The sequence below is a fragment of the Schistocerca gregaria genome, chromosome 2, assembly GCF_023897955.1.
Source record: "Schistocerca gregaria isolate iqSchGreg1 chromosome 2, iqSchGreg1.2, whole genome shotgun sequence".
In the NCBI taxonomy this organism is placed as follows: Eukaryota; Metazoa; Arthropoda; class Insecta; order Orthoptera; family Acrididae; genus Schistocerca; species Schistocerca gregaria.
In genome coordinates, this window is record NC_064921.1 from 812,556,141 (window position 1) to 812,575,342 (window position 19,202).

General features: G+C 44.6%; 1 protein-coding gene across 1 annotated transcript in view; it reads right to left on the reverse strand.

Moving 5' to 3' along the window:
• Positions 1–19,202, reverse strand: part of LOC126335120 (vesicular glutamate transporter 2-like) — a 141,395-nt gene that overhangs the window by 10,554 nt on the left and 111,639 nt on the right. The window contains exons 7-8 of the mRNA XM_049998074.1: positions 4,067–4,193; positions 215–348 (exon numbers count right to left, since the gene is read on the reverse strand). Of these exons, the coding sequence (XP_049854031.1) occupies positions 215–348; positions 4,067–4,193 (261 nt within the window). The remainder of the gene's footprint in view (positions 1–214; positions 349–4,066; positions 4,194–19,202) is intronic.

A 19,202-nucleotide genomic window follows, 5' to 3' on the forward strand; every position in this document is an offset into this window, starting at 1 on the left:
TGTCCGTCGTATCGATTTTTTTCGAGCACTTCCACGCACAGTCACATTTATACAGGTAGTTAGTTTCTTTCATCTTTTTAGTGTCATCTACAGCTAAATATCACAGTCTAGCTATTTTATTGTTTTTAAATAATCATTACTTTCATACACAACGACTTCCTTCTTGAAAACCTATTTACACACAGTAAACTTCAAGTACTATCTTTGTAATTACCTGTGTGTGGCTAAGAATATTTCGATTTTGAAGCAAGTCTGCTAGATGGCCAGAAAACTGCAAGAGCGCAGCCATAATGATGTATGGAACCGCGGAAAGCCCTCCAGATTCTTCCAGACTGAAGTGGTGAACATCTGCAACACGCAAAATTGCCAGATGAGTAAACTATGTACACGAAATGCGAAGTGCGTCATTACGTCAGCCGAGAGGAAATAACAAATTATTCCTTATCTGAGTTAAAGGACTTTCAATAGCCAGTGCGAAATATTCTGTGACACAAAGAAAACGACCCCCAAAGTTGTAAATTATTTACAATTCCTGGAAGTGATATGCCACTGAATTGTGTGTGGAAGAAAATATCCGGACTGAAGCGCCTAGAACCGCTCTGCCACAACGGCCGTCAGAATGCAATGAAGGCTTATTTAAATCTATTCTATGAATTGCCTTACAATCGTGTTTCTTAAGTAATTCTCGCATGAAGATGGACAGTATATATGATCTTGTTGTCCTTGTTGGCTATATGTCTTCTACCTAGAAAGTCATCTGTTCGTGTAAACACTATTTGACCCATTTTGCAGTCCCTTAGATACCAAGGGCTTCATATAAATAACAAGCGCAAATAGCGTCAGCCTATAAAACAAATCAAACCTTAGTATTAAAAAGATGTTAACTTTTTAGAGACAATGGGAAATACATGGCGATAATTTATGATTATATACCTCAGTACCAACACGGCTAGAATTGTTTGTATGATGTGTGGCTCATTTTCTTCCTAACTTTCCTAGAGGCTCAACAAACATCAATATACACTAATGCGTCACGGGTATTAAAATACAGCGATACACTATGTGATCAAAAGTACCCTGACACCCTCAAAAACATACGTTTTTCATATTAGGTGCATTGTGCTGCCACCTACTTGCCACGTACTCGATATCAGCGACCTCAGTAGTCCTTAGACATCGTGAGAGAGCACAATGGGGCGCTCCGCGGAACTCACAGACTTGAAACGTGGTCAGGTGATTGGGTGTCACTTGAGTCATACGTCTGTACGCAAGATTTCCACACTCCTAAACATCCCTAGGTTCACTGTTTCCGATGTGATGTGTGTGAAGGGACACGTACAGCGCAAAAGCGTACATACCGACCTTGTCTGTTGAATGACAGAGACCGCCTATAGTTGAAGAAGGTCGTAATGTACAATAGGCAGACATCTATCCAGACCATCACACAGGAATCCCAAACTGCACCAGGATCCACTATAAGTACTATGACAGTTAGGCGGGAGGTGAGAAAACTTGGATTTAATGGTCGAGCGGCGGCTCATAAGCCACACATCTCGCTGGTAAATGCCAAACGACGCCTCGCTTGGTGTAAGGAGCGTAAACATTGGACAATTGAACGGTGGAAAAACGTTGTGTGGAGTGGCGAATCACGGTACACAATGCGGCGATCCGATGGCAGGGTGTGGCTATGGCGAATGCCCGGTGAACGTCATCTGGCAGCGTGTGTAGTGCCAACAGTAAAATTCGGGGTCTGTGGTGTTATTGTGTGGTCGTGTTTTCCATATAGGGGCCCGCACCCCTTGTTGTTTTGAGTGGCACTGTCACAGCTCAGGCCTACATTAATGTTTTAAGCAGCTTCTTGCTTCCCACTGTTGAAGAGCAATTCGGGGACGGCGACTGCATCTTTCAACACGATCGAGCACGTGTTCATAATGCACGGCCTGTGGCGGAGTGGTTACACGACAATAACATCCCTGCAATGGACTGGCATGCACAGAGTCCTGACCTAAATCCTACAGAGCCCCTTTGGGATGTTTTTGAACGCCGACTTCGTGCCAGGCCTCACCGATCGACATCGCTACCTCTTATCAGTGTAGCACTCCGTGAAGAATGGGCTATCATTTCCCAAGATACCTTCCAACATCTGATTGAACATACATCTGCTAGAGTGGAAGCTGTCATCAAGGCTAAGGGTGGGCCAACACGATACTGAATTCTAGCATTACCGATGGAGGGCCCCATGAATTTTTAAGTCATTTTCAGCTAGGTGTCCGAATTCTTTTGATCATATAGTGTACGTAAGTAAACAGGCAGAATACGGTACTTCGGTCGGCAAAGCCTATATAAGAATTGCCGGCGCATCTGTTAAATCTGCTGCTACTATGGCAGCTTATCAATATTTTATTGAAAAATGGTTCAAATGGCTCTGAGCACTAAGGGACTTACCTTCTGATGTCATCAGTCCTCTAGAACTTAGAACTACTTAAACCTAAATAACCAAGGACATCACACACATCCATGCCCGAAGCAGAATTAGAACCCGCAACCGTAGCGCTCGCGCGGTTCCAGACTGAAACGCCTAGAACCGCGCGGCCACTCCGGCCGGCTAACAAGATTTAAGTGAGTTTGAACGTGGTATTATAGTCGACACACGAGTGACGGGGCACAGCATCTCCGAGGCAGCGATGAACTGAGGATTTTCCCGCGCGACCATTTCACGAGTGTGCCGTGAATATCAGGAATCCGGTGAAACATCAAATCCCCGATAGCGCTGCGGCCAGAAAAAGATCCTGCAACAACGGGACCAACGACGACTGAAAAGAACCGTTCAACGCGACAGAAGTACAAACCTTCCGCAAACTGCTGCAGATTTCAACGCTGCACCGTCAACAAGTGTCAGCGTGCGAACCATTCAACGTGTCATCGTCGATATGGGCGTTCGGTGCCGAAAGCCCATTCATGTACCCTTAAAGACTGCACGACACAAAGCTTAACGCCTCCCGCCCGGGACAGTCAACACTGACATTGGGACTGTTGATGACTGGAAACATGTTGCCTGGTCAGACGGGTCTCGTTTCAAATTGTATCGAGCGGATGGACGTGTACAGGTATGGAGACAACCTCATGAATCCGTGGACCCTGCATGTCAGCAGGGGACTGTTCAAGTTGGTGGAGGCTCTGTAATGGTGTTGGTCGTGTGCTGTTGGAGTGATATAAGACACTCGATACTTCAAGATACAACGCACGTAAGCATCCTATCTGATCAGCTGCATCCTTTAATGTCCATTGTGCATTCCGACGGATTTGGGCAATTCCAGCAGAACAATGCGCCACGCAACACGTCCAGAATTGTTACAGAGCTATTTCAGGAACACTTTTCTAAGTTTAAACACTTCCGCTGGCCACCAAACTCCCCAGACATGAACGTTATTGAGCATATCTGGGATGCCTTGCAACGTGCTGTTCGAAAGAGATCTCCAGCCTCTCCTCCTCTTACGAATTTGTGGTGTCAATTCCCTCGAGCAGTACTTCACACATTAGTCGAGTCCATGCTACGTCTTGTTGCGGCACTTATGCGTGCTCGCGGGGGCAAAATGCCCTTCCGGCATCTAGTGCGCGACCTGCGGTTCCAGAGCTCCGCTGTTATGGCCCTGCACGAGGCTAGCGAGGCCTACCTCGACGGTCTTTTCGAAGAAACGAACCTTGTACAGGAATACTAGCTTGGAGAGGTGCATAGAAGCAGTCTTCGAACTGAAGACCGCAACACATACTAATCATCTTAAAAAAATGATTACGCCCAGGAAAATCAAGCGAACAGATGCAGACTTTGTTGGCTTGCCGCAAGAACATAACTGAATCTTTGCGGCGTTGTGAAGCTTGTTAAATACTGCCTTGGTAATTCAATCCGTTAGTTACACCGAACTGCCTGCGACTGCTCGCCCTAACCTTCGCGTAACAATGTAAGAAAAGACATTTCTTTGTAGCTGACAAACCTGCAGTGTAGTTAATATGTTCCTGTGTGACGGGCTGAATTAATAAAAGTGTAACGAATTCTGGTGGTAGTTACCCTTCATGTACGTTGGCAGCTGTGTCAGCAGCGTGTAGAATCCCCAGTTTTCAGTGAAGTGAGCGAATAACACGGCCCAGACTGGCGGCGATGTCAAGAACTTCAGCCAAGGAATGTGAACATCCTCCTGTAAAATAGGATAGTAATTTATTCCAATTTTACAAAGCGCTTTTTACATAAAAAATCCATTCATATTTAAATTCCGTGTTTCACCCAACATCTCTGCCAGCAACAAATTTTGGAAACAATTTTGTGCAACAAACGACTACGAAGGTGAGTTTATAGTGCTTCTCGCTAAAACTTGCGATTGTAACGAGAAATGATTTCTGTCCCCTCAATGTCATCCCTCATGTGTGAGTTCCTGTATTGGGAGCACCAGTGAAATTGTGTGCAGGGTGTTTGTAATGAAGGTCCTGCTTCAGCGTGGTCCCACGTCTGGGAGGCACCTCTGCAAAAGGAAATACTAGATAACATAGTTTAACCACGATGTAAGGACAAAGTACCATTAAAAATTAACAAGTCAAATGAAATGACGGGCGCTTGCCGTCAAATACTGCAATCCAACGACCCATATTCCCCTGCCTGAAAGACAATATAAGCACTCGTAAACAGGGAAAAGTGTCCAAACAAAGGCGGCATGCAACAAGTATAAAATTATTATTTTTCAGTATGTGTGTTTTACGTTGTACCACGCAATATCCTTCAGACATGCATCCATGTCTGAATGAACATACACTCCTACGATCTACAGCTGTATAAAACAGAAGAAATGCATTCGCAATTGCGAATAGCGTTAGACTTCACTCACAACGTATTGGCGACACATCAAAATTTGTGCTGGGCTGAGACTCATACTCGACAGTGCAGCTGAAGCCTAGTTGTATTTGCAGTTGGGAATACACGGTGAACGTTAATGAAACTATCAATCTGCAGCGACGTATTCCTGACTGGAAATGGAGGGAAAAAGGTCTGATGAAGATGTGTCCAAAAATGGACGGTGTGCGTGAAACGACAGCGTATTGTCCCAGAACACAGTACAGAGCTGCATCGCATCCACGTCGCAACAGATGTTCAAACTGGCCCCCATGGGATGCAATAAACTCCTTCTCACGTCGCGTTATGGATTGCTAACCTCTTTCGAACGTTCCGGTCTCTCTCCAAATAGCAGCACAGACGTCGTGAAACGCTGTTGAACGATCTGCACATCAGAAACTGGTTCAGCATACACAACGCTTTTCGGATGCCACCAGCGGTAAAAATATAGGAAGTTTAAGTCAGGCGACCTAGCAAGAAATACTACAGGGCCTCCGCGTTCTATCCAACATCTAGGGAAGATGATGGTGACATGTCGGCGAACTGTAATGCGGAAGTGGGGTGGTACTCCATCATGCAGAATTCACATAATGTGTCGTATTGCCAAAAGCACGTTCTCAAGCAGCGCAGGCAGGGTATTCCGCAGGAAGCCGAAGTGCGTTCCTCTGTCGAGACGTTGTGGAATAATAAGCGGTCCGAGTATGTGGTTGCCGAGAATGCCTGCCCACTCACTGATGCTGATCCGGTGCTGATGACACGCCTCAACCGTTCTACTAGGATTGTCTGTCGCCCACATACGTCGATTGTGCAGTTGATGGTGCCAGTTTTGGTAAAGGTTGCTTCGTCCGTAAGAAGGACAGGAATCCCATAATTGTGATGTTCTGATGCAAAAACCGTCGGGAAAATCCTTGTAGAGGAAGATCCGCTGCTGATAATTCTCGCACTCGTTGTAGGTGATAGTGATAATAGCGGTTGTCATACAGACACGCACAATCGTACTTTGACCTACACCATGTTGTCGGGCCACTTGGGCGAAGCTTCTACTGGAGTTCAATATCCTGCAGAACTTGGTCCTCCAAATCTGGTGTACACACAGTCCGCAGACTCCCTGCACGTACGTCTGTCTGGAAGGACACACGATCACACAAACGACCAAAAAGGGCTTGAAATGTTTTGTGATGTGGTTGGTGTCTGTGAGAGTGCTTGTTTTGGTATAGCCGTGCTGCCTCTCGACCGTTTCCGTCTGCTTGGCCGTACACACACACCGAATCGGCTTCTTCCCGACATGAATACTAGACAATTCTGCTGTTTACAAGTTCGCTGCGTCAAACATACAGCCGGAAACACACAAGAAACACATGCCATGTGGTCAGAAGAACTTTCATTCGTCATTGCCATATACGATGGCAACAATGCATTTCTGGATCCAGATTCATAGTATCTTTTTTCCTCATTTTCTAGTGAGGAATCCGTCCCTGCAGTTTATCAGTTTTATTAGTTTTCATCCTGTTTAGTTCTTCCATTTCATATAGCTGGCCACGTGGGGTAGCCGCGCGGTGTAGGCCACCTTGCACGGTTCGTGCGGTTCCCACCGCCGAAGGTTCGAGTCCTCCCTCGGGCATAAGTGAGTGTGTGTTGTCCTTAGCGTAAGTTAAAGTTACACTGCTGGCCATTAAAATTGCTGCACCACAAATATGACGTGCTTCAGACACGAAATTTAACCGACAGGAAGAAGATGCTGTGATATGCAAATGATTAGCTTTTCAGAGCATTCACACAAGGTTGACGCCGGTGGCGGCACCTACAACGTGCTGATATGAGGAAAGTTTCCAACCGATTTCTGATACACAAACAGCAGTTGACCGGCGTAACGTGGTGAAACGTTGTTGTGATGCCTCGTGTAAGGAGGAGAAATGCGTACCACCGCGTTTCTGACTTTGATAAAGGTCGGATTGTAGCCTATCACGATTGCGGTTTATCGTATCGCGACATTGCTGCTCGCGTTGGTCGAGATCCAGTGACTGTTAGCAGAATATGGAATCGGTGAGTTCAGGAGGGTAATACGGAAAGCCGTGCTGGATCCCAACGGCCTCGTTATCACTAGCAATCGAGATGACAAGCATCTTATCCAGATGGCTGTAACGGACCGTGCAGCTACGTCTCGATCCCTGAGTCAACAGATGGGGACGTTAGCAAGACAACAACCGTCTGCACGAACAGTTCGACGACGTTTGCAGCAGCATGGACTATCAGCTGCGGTTACCCTTGACGCTGCATCACAGAAAGGACCACCTGAAATGGTGTACTCAACGACGAACCTGGGTGCACGAATGGCTAAACGTCATTTTTTCGGATGAATCCAGGTTCTGTTTATAGCATCATGATGGAAGCATCTGTGTTTGGCGACATCGCGGTGAACGTATTGGAAGCGTGTATTCGTCATCGCCATACTGGCGTGTCACCCGGCGTGATGGTATGGGGTGCCATTGGTTACACATCTCGGTCACCTCTTGTCCACATTGACGGCACTTTGCACAGTGGACGTTACATTTCACATGTGTTACGATCCGTGGCTCTACCCTCCATTCGATCCCTGCAAAACCCTACATTTCAGCAGGATGAGGCACGACCGCATGTTGCAGGTCCTGTACGGGCCTTTCTGGATACAGAAAATGTTAGACTGCTGCCCTCGCCAGCAGATTCTCCAGATCTCTCACCAATTGAAAACGTCTGGTCAATGGTGGCCGAGCAACTCGCTCGTCACAATAAACCAATCACTACTCTTGATGAACTGTGGTATCTTGTTGAAGCTTCATGGGCAGCTGTACCTGTACACGCCATCCAAGCTCAGTTTGACTCAATGCCCAGGCGTATCAAGGCCGTTATTACGGCCAAAGGTGGTTGTTCTGAGTACTGATTTCTCAGGATCTATGCACCCAAATTGCGTGAAATTGTAATCACATGTCAGTTCTAGTGTAATATATTTGTCCAATGAATACCCGTTTATCATCTGCATTTCTTCTTGGTGATGCAATTTTAATGGCCAGTATTGTATATTAAGTAGTGTGTAAGCCTAGCGATCGATGATCTTAGCAGTTTGCTCCCATAGGAACTTACTACAAATTTCCAAAAATGTTTCATACAGCTGTAGATCGAAGGATTGTATGTCCCTTCAGACATGCATGCATTTCTGAAGGACATTGCATAGTACACCGTATAACACAAAGACAGGCTGCGACAATAATAAATCTCTCACTGCGCACGAATCACCACAACAGTGCGACTGCAGGACGTGGACGCACAGTGACATGTGTTGGCTTGGGTCAGTAGAAGAAGGTGACTCGTATAGCCAAAACGGTTAAAGTGTAAAACCGGAATTCCGGGTTTGAAACTCAATTGAATGGTGATGTATTCTTGTTTATATGTATTATTAGCACTTCAGAGCAAAATCACAAATCTGCGCGGGGAACAAAATCTCATTTCAGCATACAGTATAAGGAAAGATTACAATGCAGGTTTCTCATTTAAAAACTGCTATGTTGGGACTAGATGTCCTATGCCATAGCAACCAACTATACATCAAAGCCAATCGGGTGAACTACATAGAAGAGCCACAGGAGCTACTGTGGCACACAACAGCCTAAAGGTTTTTGCACGCACGGAAGCTTGGTCGCCACAAGTCCCTGGCCTCACTGACTTACTTCCCTCTGCATCATATGGTCACAAAAGGACCCTGCTCTGTCCTGGCATCTGCATGACATTTAGGCCAGCACCCAGGTTATTCCAGGTCAGTTCAATCCTTCAAGTTCTCTGGACCATGAACCGAGCACGGCACGCACCTCGTCCGTTAGAGTTGTCATTAGGAAACCATCAGGATCTTCAACTCCGTACTCCAGCTAGCAACTTCTACCATATTGAGCCGCCAGAACCGTCAGCCGGCATCACCAAGACGCGGCGTCTGCACCAGGGACGTTTGTGGGCTTTGAGAATGGCCGTCTTAATGGTCCATATTATTAACTTTTCATTCTAAAGCGAACCTGGAAATTAACTTTGACATTTTCCCAGGGACCTTCGCCCAACAGTCCATTAATGTGTAACTCAAGTTCTGACTGTCCGCGCACAAACTTAATCCCAGAAGGTGATCCTGTTACACTATAACTTTATAAATAAGCTTGCCAGCATTGTTTACCTGGGCTGTGTTCTCACTGCAACGCCAGCGACGCAGTGCGTATGTAAAATTGCATCTGAACGTTAATTATTCCTGAGAAGATCGTTTTATGGCTGGTCTAAGAAGGGAAAAGATCCGCCAGCACGAGTCGAAATTTGTCAATGGTACGATCATGGCCTATTGAGAGTACAGGTTATTATTCCGCGATACTGCTGCTCGCAGAGGTCGGGATATCACGACTATCACGTGAATATGGATTCAGGAGGACTTCAGGAGGGTCATACTCAACGCAAGGCAGGGTCTCAGCGAACACGTGTAACTAGCACCCGAGAGGGCAGATATTTTGTTTGCTCGGCCGTGCACGATCGTGCAGCCACGTCACCTCTTTTGGGTCGAGAAATGGGCTTGCTATGACGTTTGAAGCACCAAGGTCATTTAGCTCGGCGACCCTTGTTGTGGCCAGCAACAACACTGGACACACGAGTGACACCGCGTCTCGCTTAGACGAGTCCCTCTGCAGTCATCTGTCTGTGTAGTCTGTTGGTATGACCCTCAAGCCAATCACTCGACTTTTCTTTAAGTCCGAAACACCGCGATAAGCTGCACGCACATCTTCTTAGCATGCAGTGGTGCAGTCTCCCCATGGAAATTTCCAGTAACGTTAGACACGCCCAATGACCAAGACGTAATGATACCATTCGTCTCTGTGGAATGGCCTTTCCCCGTACTGAAAACGATGAAAGTAAGCTCACCTAAGGATAAAATTCTAATCAACATATCCCACAAGCATGGAAATATTGGAATATCAGTTTAGGTAGGGTCTCCAATCGCTTATGAAATATGGGTTCCCTTCTCCAAGCACTGCATAGGCACAGTGGCTCCACTTTAGTATCACTGACTACATTTCGCCCTTGCTTCCACCAATAGCAGCCACCACGATTTCTTGGCCTGGCAGATTTTTCTCCTCTCCATTCGTCTTCTCTCGCTTTCTTTAGCGCTGCCAAATTGGCTGAAGAACTTCGTATCATTCACAGCTAAACAGTTGCATTTTTGTGTTGTCCGTCTAGTTTCCCACGGAATGAAAGACACCTGAGTAACGGGTTTTCACCTTGCTTTGACTAGTTGCTGTCTTCTGCGTGCGTGAAACATCGGTGGCTCTTTCTGTCACCGAAACGACCGTATTATAGGTTGCAAAGCTTCTTAACAATAGATTAACCTTTCGGCGTCTTGCACAAACCGTTGTTGGTGATGACATACCGAAACATCGCTCGTTAAATTTTGTAAACGAAACACCGCATCTAATCTCTCATGTGGTCTCTCAGGCTACTAAAAGGTGTAGTCCGATGAGCAAGGGCATATGGACTGATGCCTGCTGCCGGAGATTCGTTGTACTCCTGTCGCCAAGAATGAATAGTACCGTTGTTTGTCTTCCGACACATAAACCAAATACACACACAGGGAGAAAACGAAGAGTGAACTAGCCAAAGAAAATGACCTAGAACATCTTATTTACGGCAGGTTCTGCTGGAGTAAAAAATGGAAGTGATACAAAAGTCTGTCGAGCGAATGAACTAAGAACGACCTTGTCAACTGTTTTTGAGTAACAATGGTCTGTTGTCTAGAACACTGTACACATGTAAGGGTGGCATCCATCAGCACAGTAGGTGTAAATAAATGATTTTTTGAAAGCTCATATTGCCGCCCTTCTCGAATAGGAAGGCCATGTCGGAGAACTAAATGAAATTGAAGGCTAGGATTTAATGTCGCGTCGTTGGTGTGCTCACTTGAGACGTAGCTGAAACTCGGATTGAGGAAGGAAATCATCAGCCCCCTTTCAAAAACACCAACCCACTATTCACCTTAATCGATTTTAAGAAGTCACGGAAAATGTAAAACAGGATGGGGATGTGAAACGACGTCTTGCCGAACATGAGTCCAATGTCGAAAAACTGCTGCACATCGCTCGGTTACGAAGAACTGTCCGGCACATTGGACGGAAGAAGTATTCTGCGTATCAGGATTGGTGCCAGTGGTTTGAGCAAAATACACATACTCTTCGGGAGAGCACCAACGTTCAGCTTCTCGTCTGGACAGCCGGACGGTGAGCATTTACTGAAGCGTTCGATACAGCTTCTCCAACTAACAACCGAACTGTCTCCTTCCAGACTTACCTTAACCTCGAGTTACACTGCAAACAACGGTAGTTCACCACATGTAAAATTGGTATTCACATAGGTCGGCTGCGCCGACTCACAAGCACGCTGCCATCTTCCAAAATAACCTAGAACTCGGGTTACGCTGCAGATCAGCATGTCACAACGACATACAGAGGCACCAAAGAAATATTGTCAGTATTCTGTTCTCTCTTCGCTTGCACACGTAGGACTCCAAATGCCACATCCACTTTACGGTGTGGGACGAACCTGACAACCGGTATCTATAGATTCAGTTGAACAAGATGGGATGACTCGCCCTCGCTGAAGGCGTCACAGACAAGGTCCAAAGATGCACTCAGAGATGCTATAACATTATGAGTATGTGGGCGAATTATTCCTTAATCTATGACTGGCATTGGGGAGAGCCGAATTTGCTTGTTTGGCTGGGGGGTGAGGACCTCACGCGGCTGCTCCGGGAGAGTCCAGGTACGAAGACAAGTAGCGTCGCCAGAAACGGGTAAATCTCAAAGCTGGGAATTTGGACGGCTGTTGCTCGCATGGCCTTTGTGCAAGAGGTGCATGAAACATGGTGGAGTGTCAGACAAGCTGAAAAATGGCTTCTTACAGCTCTAAGAATGCTTAATAATTTACAGTCAAGTATTCAATCAAATCTTTCTTGTATAGTCCAGCATTGATCCCTCCATGGCCCTCTGTGCTGTCCTAAGTTTCCCTTTTGTAAATGAGTTCAGTGTCCATGTCTTGCAGCCATACGTCATCACAGGAAGAATGCATTGACCAAACACTGCTTTCTTCAAATTTACTGGCATTTTTGATCTGAATACTTTTGAATTCTTCCCAAATGCTTGCCAGCCAAGCTTGATGCGTCGATAGATTTCTGGCCTTATGTCTCCCTTCATATTTATAATCTGGCCAAGGTAGACATATTCACTGACCTCTTCTAGTAGACTGTCCTTGACTTTCACATCTCCAGCTGGGACCCATTTGTTGGACATTACTTTTGTTTTGGAAAGGTTCATGTTCAAGCCAACCAGCTGACATTCCGATGCAAGATCTGTAACTAAGTTTTGGAGCTCTGCAAAGTCTTTGGCCAGTAAGGCAATATCATCAGCAAATCTCAAGTCGGTAAGCCTTCTTCCATTAACTCTAATTCCCTTACCTACCCAGCTCAGCTTTGACATTTCCAATACAGCAGAGAACAGTTTTTGGGAGATGGGATCGCCTTGCTTGACACCCCTCATGATGCGGAATTCTTTCGCCGATGCTGGGCTATACAAGAAAGGACAGGAAAAGGGCAGATGACATCCGGTCTGTGATGAAGGTTAATGACATCTTAGAGACAGTAGGTTCCTTGAAATGGCAGTGGGCTGGACACGTCGCAAGAATAAAAGACAACAGAAGGACGAAGCTAGTACTGGAGTGGAGTCCGAGAGAGCACCGGAGGAATAGAGGAAGACCACCAGACAGATGGGACAAAGACATCAAGAAGATCACTGGTAACACCTGGCAGAGAACTGCCCAAGACCGTCCCACTTGGAGAAGATTGCTGAAAGCCTGCCTGAATCCACGACACGAAGAGGCCACATCATTTAATGATTGAATTGGCTGATGATGATGATTCAATCAAATCTAAGTAAGTAATTACTGAGACATTTCTTGCGAGAAAACAGCGGTCTGGAAAAAAGTACTTTAAAAATCGATTATAAACAGTCTCGACCGCATAAACATTTGTTTCGATGGTAACCAGTTTCGGTCAGTGTTTGACCATCCTTAGACACTTATACCATGATGGCAGGTAATGGTTGTTGTAACTCCATTTTGACGTTGGTGGAGTTACAACACCTACTCCATTCACCGCCATCACCTTCCAACATGGTATGAGGGTCTGAGGATGGTCAACCGCTGACCGAAAGCAGTTACTATCGAAATAAATGTTTTTGCGGTTGAGACAGTTCATAATCCATTTTTAATGTTCAAATCTGAATGGATCTGCGATCTCAGAAACAATTGGGCGCATCCAATGAAACAACAATATTTCCGTGTCTTTACAACTACAGAAGTTAGTATTTCACAGCAAATAAACATTTTCACCATGAAACTCTGAAACTTTTATGCGATTTCAACATACAATATCTCAGACGATAGCATTGCACTATAGTTATCATCTCTGAAAGTTACTTATCTCTATGTATTTTATATCTCTTAACTATGCAAATGTTTGTCAGAACATCGTATCCTCCACAGTTACGCAGCAAATGAATACAGCATGAATACCTCACATTTTGTTATTTTTGTGTACTTACTACACTGAAGAGGCAAAGAAACTGGTATACCTGCCTAATACTGTGTAGCGCCTCCGCAAGCACGCAGAAGTGCCGCAACACGATATGGCATGGACTCTAGAAGTGTCTGAAGTAGTGCTGGAGGAAACTGATATCATCAATCCTGCAGAGCTGTCCACAAATCAGTATGTTACAAGGAGGTTGAAATCTCGTCTGAATGGCACGTTCCAAGGTATACCAGAAATGCTCAATAATATTCATGTCTTGGGAGATTGGTGGCCAGCGGAAGTGTATAACTCAGAAAAGTGTTTCTGGAGCCACTCTGTAGCAATTCTGGACGTGTTGCGTGTCACATTGTCCTGCTCGAATTACCCAAGTCCGTCGGAATGCACAATGGACATGAATGGATGCAGGTGATCAGACAAGATGCTTATGTGCGTGTCACCTGTCAGTGTCATGTCTAGGCGCATGAGGGTTCCAATATCACTCCTACTGCACATGCCCCACACCATTACGGAGCCTCCATCAGCCTGAACAGTCCCCTGCTGACATCCAGGGTCCATGGATTCACGAGTTTGTCTCCATACCTGTTCACGTCCAGCCGCTCGATAAAATTTGAAACGAGACTCGTCCGACCAGGCAACATGTTTTCATTCATCAACAGTCCAATGTCGGTGTTGACAGGCACAGGCAAGGCGTAAAGCTTTGTGGCGTGCAGTCATCAAGGGTACAAAAGTGGGACTTCGGCTCCGAAAGTCCATATCAACGATGTTTCGTTGAATGGTTCGCATGCTGACACATGTTGATGTCTCAGCATTGAAACCTGCAGCAATTTGCGAAAGGGCTGCACTTCTGTCACGCTGAACGATTATTTTCAGTCATCGTTGGTCCCATTCTTGGAGGATTTTTTTCCGGCCGCAGCGATGACGGAGATTTGATGTTTTACCGGATTCCTGATATTTACGGCACACTCGTGAAATGGTCATACGGGAAAATCCCCACTTCAACGCTACCTCGGAGATGCTGTGTCCCATCGCTCATGCGCCGACTATAACACCACGTTAAAATTCACTTAACTCTTGATAATCTGCCATTGTAGCGATAGTAACCGATCAAACAGCTGCAGCAGACACTTGTCTTTTGCAGGCGTTGCCGACCGCAGTGCCGTATTCAGTCTATTTATATATCTTTGTATTTGAATACACATGCCTATACCAGTTTCTTTGGTGCTTCTGTGTATTTTGCCAGTAAATTAATTTAAATGTTGTTTGCAAGTGCTGTTAATAAACTTTACTAATTTAAAAGTGGTCAGCTGCATGTGTTAGCAGACACCATGACTGAAAAGCGAACGAAAAGACTCTTCTGTCAAGAAGGCGCAAATAATTGTTGAAACAATGTTTAACGACGACTCGTTGTCATTCAGTGGGAGCGCGCTTGTGCAAGAAGAGTAGCTTATTTATTAATGAATAAACATTTGTTTGTGATTATTGTGGATGATCTGAGTGTTACTGAATGTTTATAACATTTATTTATCTAAATATTTTTGAAATGTATTAGTTTAGTTATAGTAATGATGAAGAAGAGTCGAATCATCCTTGTAGAGCTTAAGAACGATGTATTTTTGGTGGGGACGGACTTCAGCCAATGGAAAAGCAGACAGTAGTGGAACACTTCGAGAGTGAAGTGGAGAGTGATACATTTTCGAGTGAAAAGCTCGAGGAAGCGATTATGAGCACTTTTGAGCGAGTTCTGGAAGGAGGTAGACCTGACTGAGGTAACAAGTGGTATACAATCGTGGAGGTGATTGACTCTGGGCAGTTAACGGCCGCTAACATGGTTTGACTTCTGAAGGGAATTCATATTTCGAGACGTCTGCATGTGCTCCAAAGTAGGAATCTAACTTTTACCACTTGTATTATGGAACTGAGGATAGACAAAGTATGAGTATGTAAATTATCACGTTGAACTCTGAACTCTTTTGATCCAGTGAACATTTCGTGTATTGTTATTGCGAAACTGAGTTAGTTTTCGCGTTTCTTTAATGACTATTTAATTTGAGGATTTTACTACTATTCTCATAACCCTCTGAACTAAATTTCACTGCATTTGGTAAGAGTGTTTCCTGTCTGTGTTTTAACTGAACATCACAGGACCACTATTTGAGATGTGCTTGCTTCAATAAACATTGTTCATTATAATTCTCGATCCTCTACAGCAATTACACACGTTAGAACTGAACCCTTCTTATTAAATTATTCATTTAACTTATTTTGTATTCTTGTGCATTTTATTAGTTCTCAATTCTAGCCAATGCACAGACGTTCTGACTTCGGGATCAGAGCTGCAGGTTATTATTTGCAGCGAATTCCTTGTGGGACATGAATGTAGACGTGTACGGCTTCACCCTATGACTATATCGAGCTACTCTTTTTAAACAGAGCCATGTGTAGTCCAAGTGTAGTAAAGTACGAGTAATCGCAAATTAAAGACGCAGTTGGTTGATCCTATGAGATGCTGTTCAGAAGAACAATTACTCAGCAGTAACCGTTATATACCATCACAATACTATCAGACCTTTCTGTGGCAAGCAGAGGTTTGAGGGAGGGTGTCACTCTCCGGGCTGTATCTCACCAGTGAGCAGCCCTTTTCAAGTGGAGAAGCGAAAGACCAAATGGAGGAACGAATGCCAATAGACGTATTTAGTTGTGAGGCTACATTCTGTCTCGGTGTGTCAGATTTTAGGGCGATCAATTGATCAGCAACAGCCTGTTTGTGTTAGTAATCGACGTACGGGGCCAACTCTAGCCAAAACAGTGTGGGAAGTCGAGGTCTTTAATGAACGCGTCGAGAAAAAGCTGTATAGTACAGAAGACATCCAGAACATTAGTCAGCCCTTTTAATTACCGTGCCTGCAACGTCAGGAAGATGTGCTCTTCCAGCAGGACATCAGCCATGTGCATTCTTTCTGCACCATGTTTACAAGATTTTTCGCGTTTCGTGTCCTTCAGTGAACTTGGTCTGCCAGTGTAGCTGAATGGCCAGAGCATCTGACTGCCATGTGCAGGACTCAGGTTCAGTTCCTGGTGTTGCCAGGCATTTTTTCCTGAAGGGAGGACTAAAACGGGATGCACTCAACTTCGTGAGGCTAATCGACGAGCCATTTGAATGAGAAGTATCGGCTCCAAGGTTGGGAAAGCTGACAACTGCAGATGTAGCGGTGCACTAACCACATGCCTCTCCACAGCACATCCAAATGCCTCTGTCGGAGGACGACTCGGCCTCCAGTAGGCACGGCTCATCGTAGGGCTCCCTCCTGTTGAGCATGTTTGAGCACAGACTGTTCGAGTTTGCACTGCTTAGAATGCCCGTTGACCAATTATGGCAACAGGCAGAAACATATGACACCACTAAAATCGACTGTGTATGTAAGATTTCGAGACTGCATTGTATCTACAAGAGGATACGACGGTTGCTGAAATTATTCAAAGCTGAGAGTTAGTGTGTTTCTTTATAGTTGTGATCATATTGAGTGAACAACGTGTACCAGCTATCTAAACAATACTTCATTTATGTGTGAGCATCACTTCTGCAAATGTATTCTTTCATTTATACTATTGAATTCCAGAGCACGTGTGTGGCTTCGATTTTCGTTAAACGCATTCTCCGTTTCCCTGTGTGGGAACGGCTTCCGCCTAGCAGTAGCAAATGAGCGTTGAAAATATCCATCTGACATTTCCGGGCGCGGTATCGTTAACACGAGCGGTTTTTCACAATGAGTGGAACAAAACAGGTCGTTAGTACTGATATGGAAATGAGAAATGGCCGTCATCTATTTACAGAATCTTAAAAAACGGTAGACGGGAGCGGCTCTGTCAAAGACTACAGTAGTGGAAGCTGTCGCAGACAACCGTGCAATCCCACAGCTGCTAATGAGTCGGTTCTTGCTGTTCGTCTTGGCAAAGAGTCCACAAATCTTTTGTATGTGACCCGATCTAGTCAACAGCAGATGCCCTAGCATTTTTTCCCCAGATTACAATGGGATGCTTTCAGAGTTCTGGGGTGGTGTTTGACATACCATAGCCGACCGCGGTGGCCTAGCGGTTCAAAGGCGCTTCAGGGTCGCAGGTTCGAATCCTGCCTCCGGCATGGATGTGTGTGATATCCTTAGTTTAGTTAGGTTTAAGTAGTTCTAAGTTCTAGGGGACTGATGACCTCAGATGTCAAGTCCCATATCATACGACATAAATGTCATTGATATCCGGTGGTTTTGGGGCCAGGTAACCAACATGAATTCGTATTCTTGCGTCTCACACCATCAGAGGACGATTTTTACCATGTGAATTTTGCTGTCAACATTCACAGTTTCAAAACTACCGTAACATTAATGAATGTAGTACTGTATGAAAAAATTACTTACCGTGGTCATCGCTTAGCGTAAATGTGGTATAGAAAGGAGTGGGGCTTTTAGTCATAAAAATTTTTGACCACCTACCCATGTGATGTAAAGAATATAATAGATAATATATTTAACTTCAAACACAAACTCCAAATAATAATTTCCGACTGTGTAATAATATGATTATGTATGTATTAAAGTTGTAAAGCTAACCAGTTTCACATCATACTGTCACGTTCAGTTATGACCTATGAAACAGGCAGTTAACGAGATTAAACAGAGGTATGTGCAATCTCTGTATTGGAAACTTTCATGTTTTGTTGGGAAGACGTCAGCCATAAGCCAAAAATTTCGTATTCGCGATTAGATGAACTGCTTACTGGCGGCTAAAAGAAACGAATTAAGTCGAAGACAGAGAAGCGACAGATAAAACACTAGCAGCAGCATTGAAAGAGACAGACAGAGAGAGAGAGAGAGAGAGAGAGAGAGAGAGAGAGAGAGGAAGAAAGAGAGAAAGAAATCTGAAAGGAAAGCTGACAGACCTTTTCATTGTCATAGTCATCCTCCATAAACGATCCATAGTTCAAAATTACATTTTCTTGGAGACGTATTGAGTCTCAACTTTATCTTCGATGAGAACAGAAGCTGAAGTATGAATTAAAATTCGTCCCAAGGATATGAACCCGGGCCTTCTGCTTACTAGGCAGAGGTGCTGTCCACTACCCCACTCTGCCATGGTGGTTAACAAAGTTGAGTGTATTACCCTAGTCCAACACCTTCCATAATACAAACTTCATTTCAGACCTCAGCGCATTTCATTTATTTATTTATTTACTTATTGTTCCGTGGGACCACATTATGGAGAAGTCTCCATGGTCATGGAACGAGTCAATACTTGAAATTATAACACGACTGTAGAAACAGATAAAATGAAATATAAGAAACATATTCAGGCGACAAGTCGTTAGTTTAAATAAAGAAAATCAACAATGTAACACTGGAATTTGCTTAATTTTTTAGCTCTTCCAGGAGCTCCTCGACAGAGTAGAAGAAGTGAGCCATGAAGTAACTCTTCACTTGAGACTTATAAGTGTTTGGGCTACTGCTAAGATTTTTGAGTTCTTGTGGTAGCTTACTGAAAATGGATGCAGCAGAATACTGCACTCCTTTCTGCACAAGAGTCAAGGAAGTGCATTCCACATGCAGATTTGATTTCTGCCTAGTATTAACTGAGTGAAAGCTGCTAACTCTTGGGAATAAGCTAATATTGCTAACAACAAACGACATTAAAGAAAATATATAC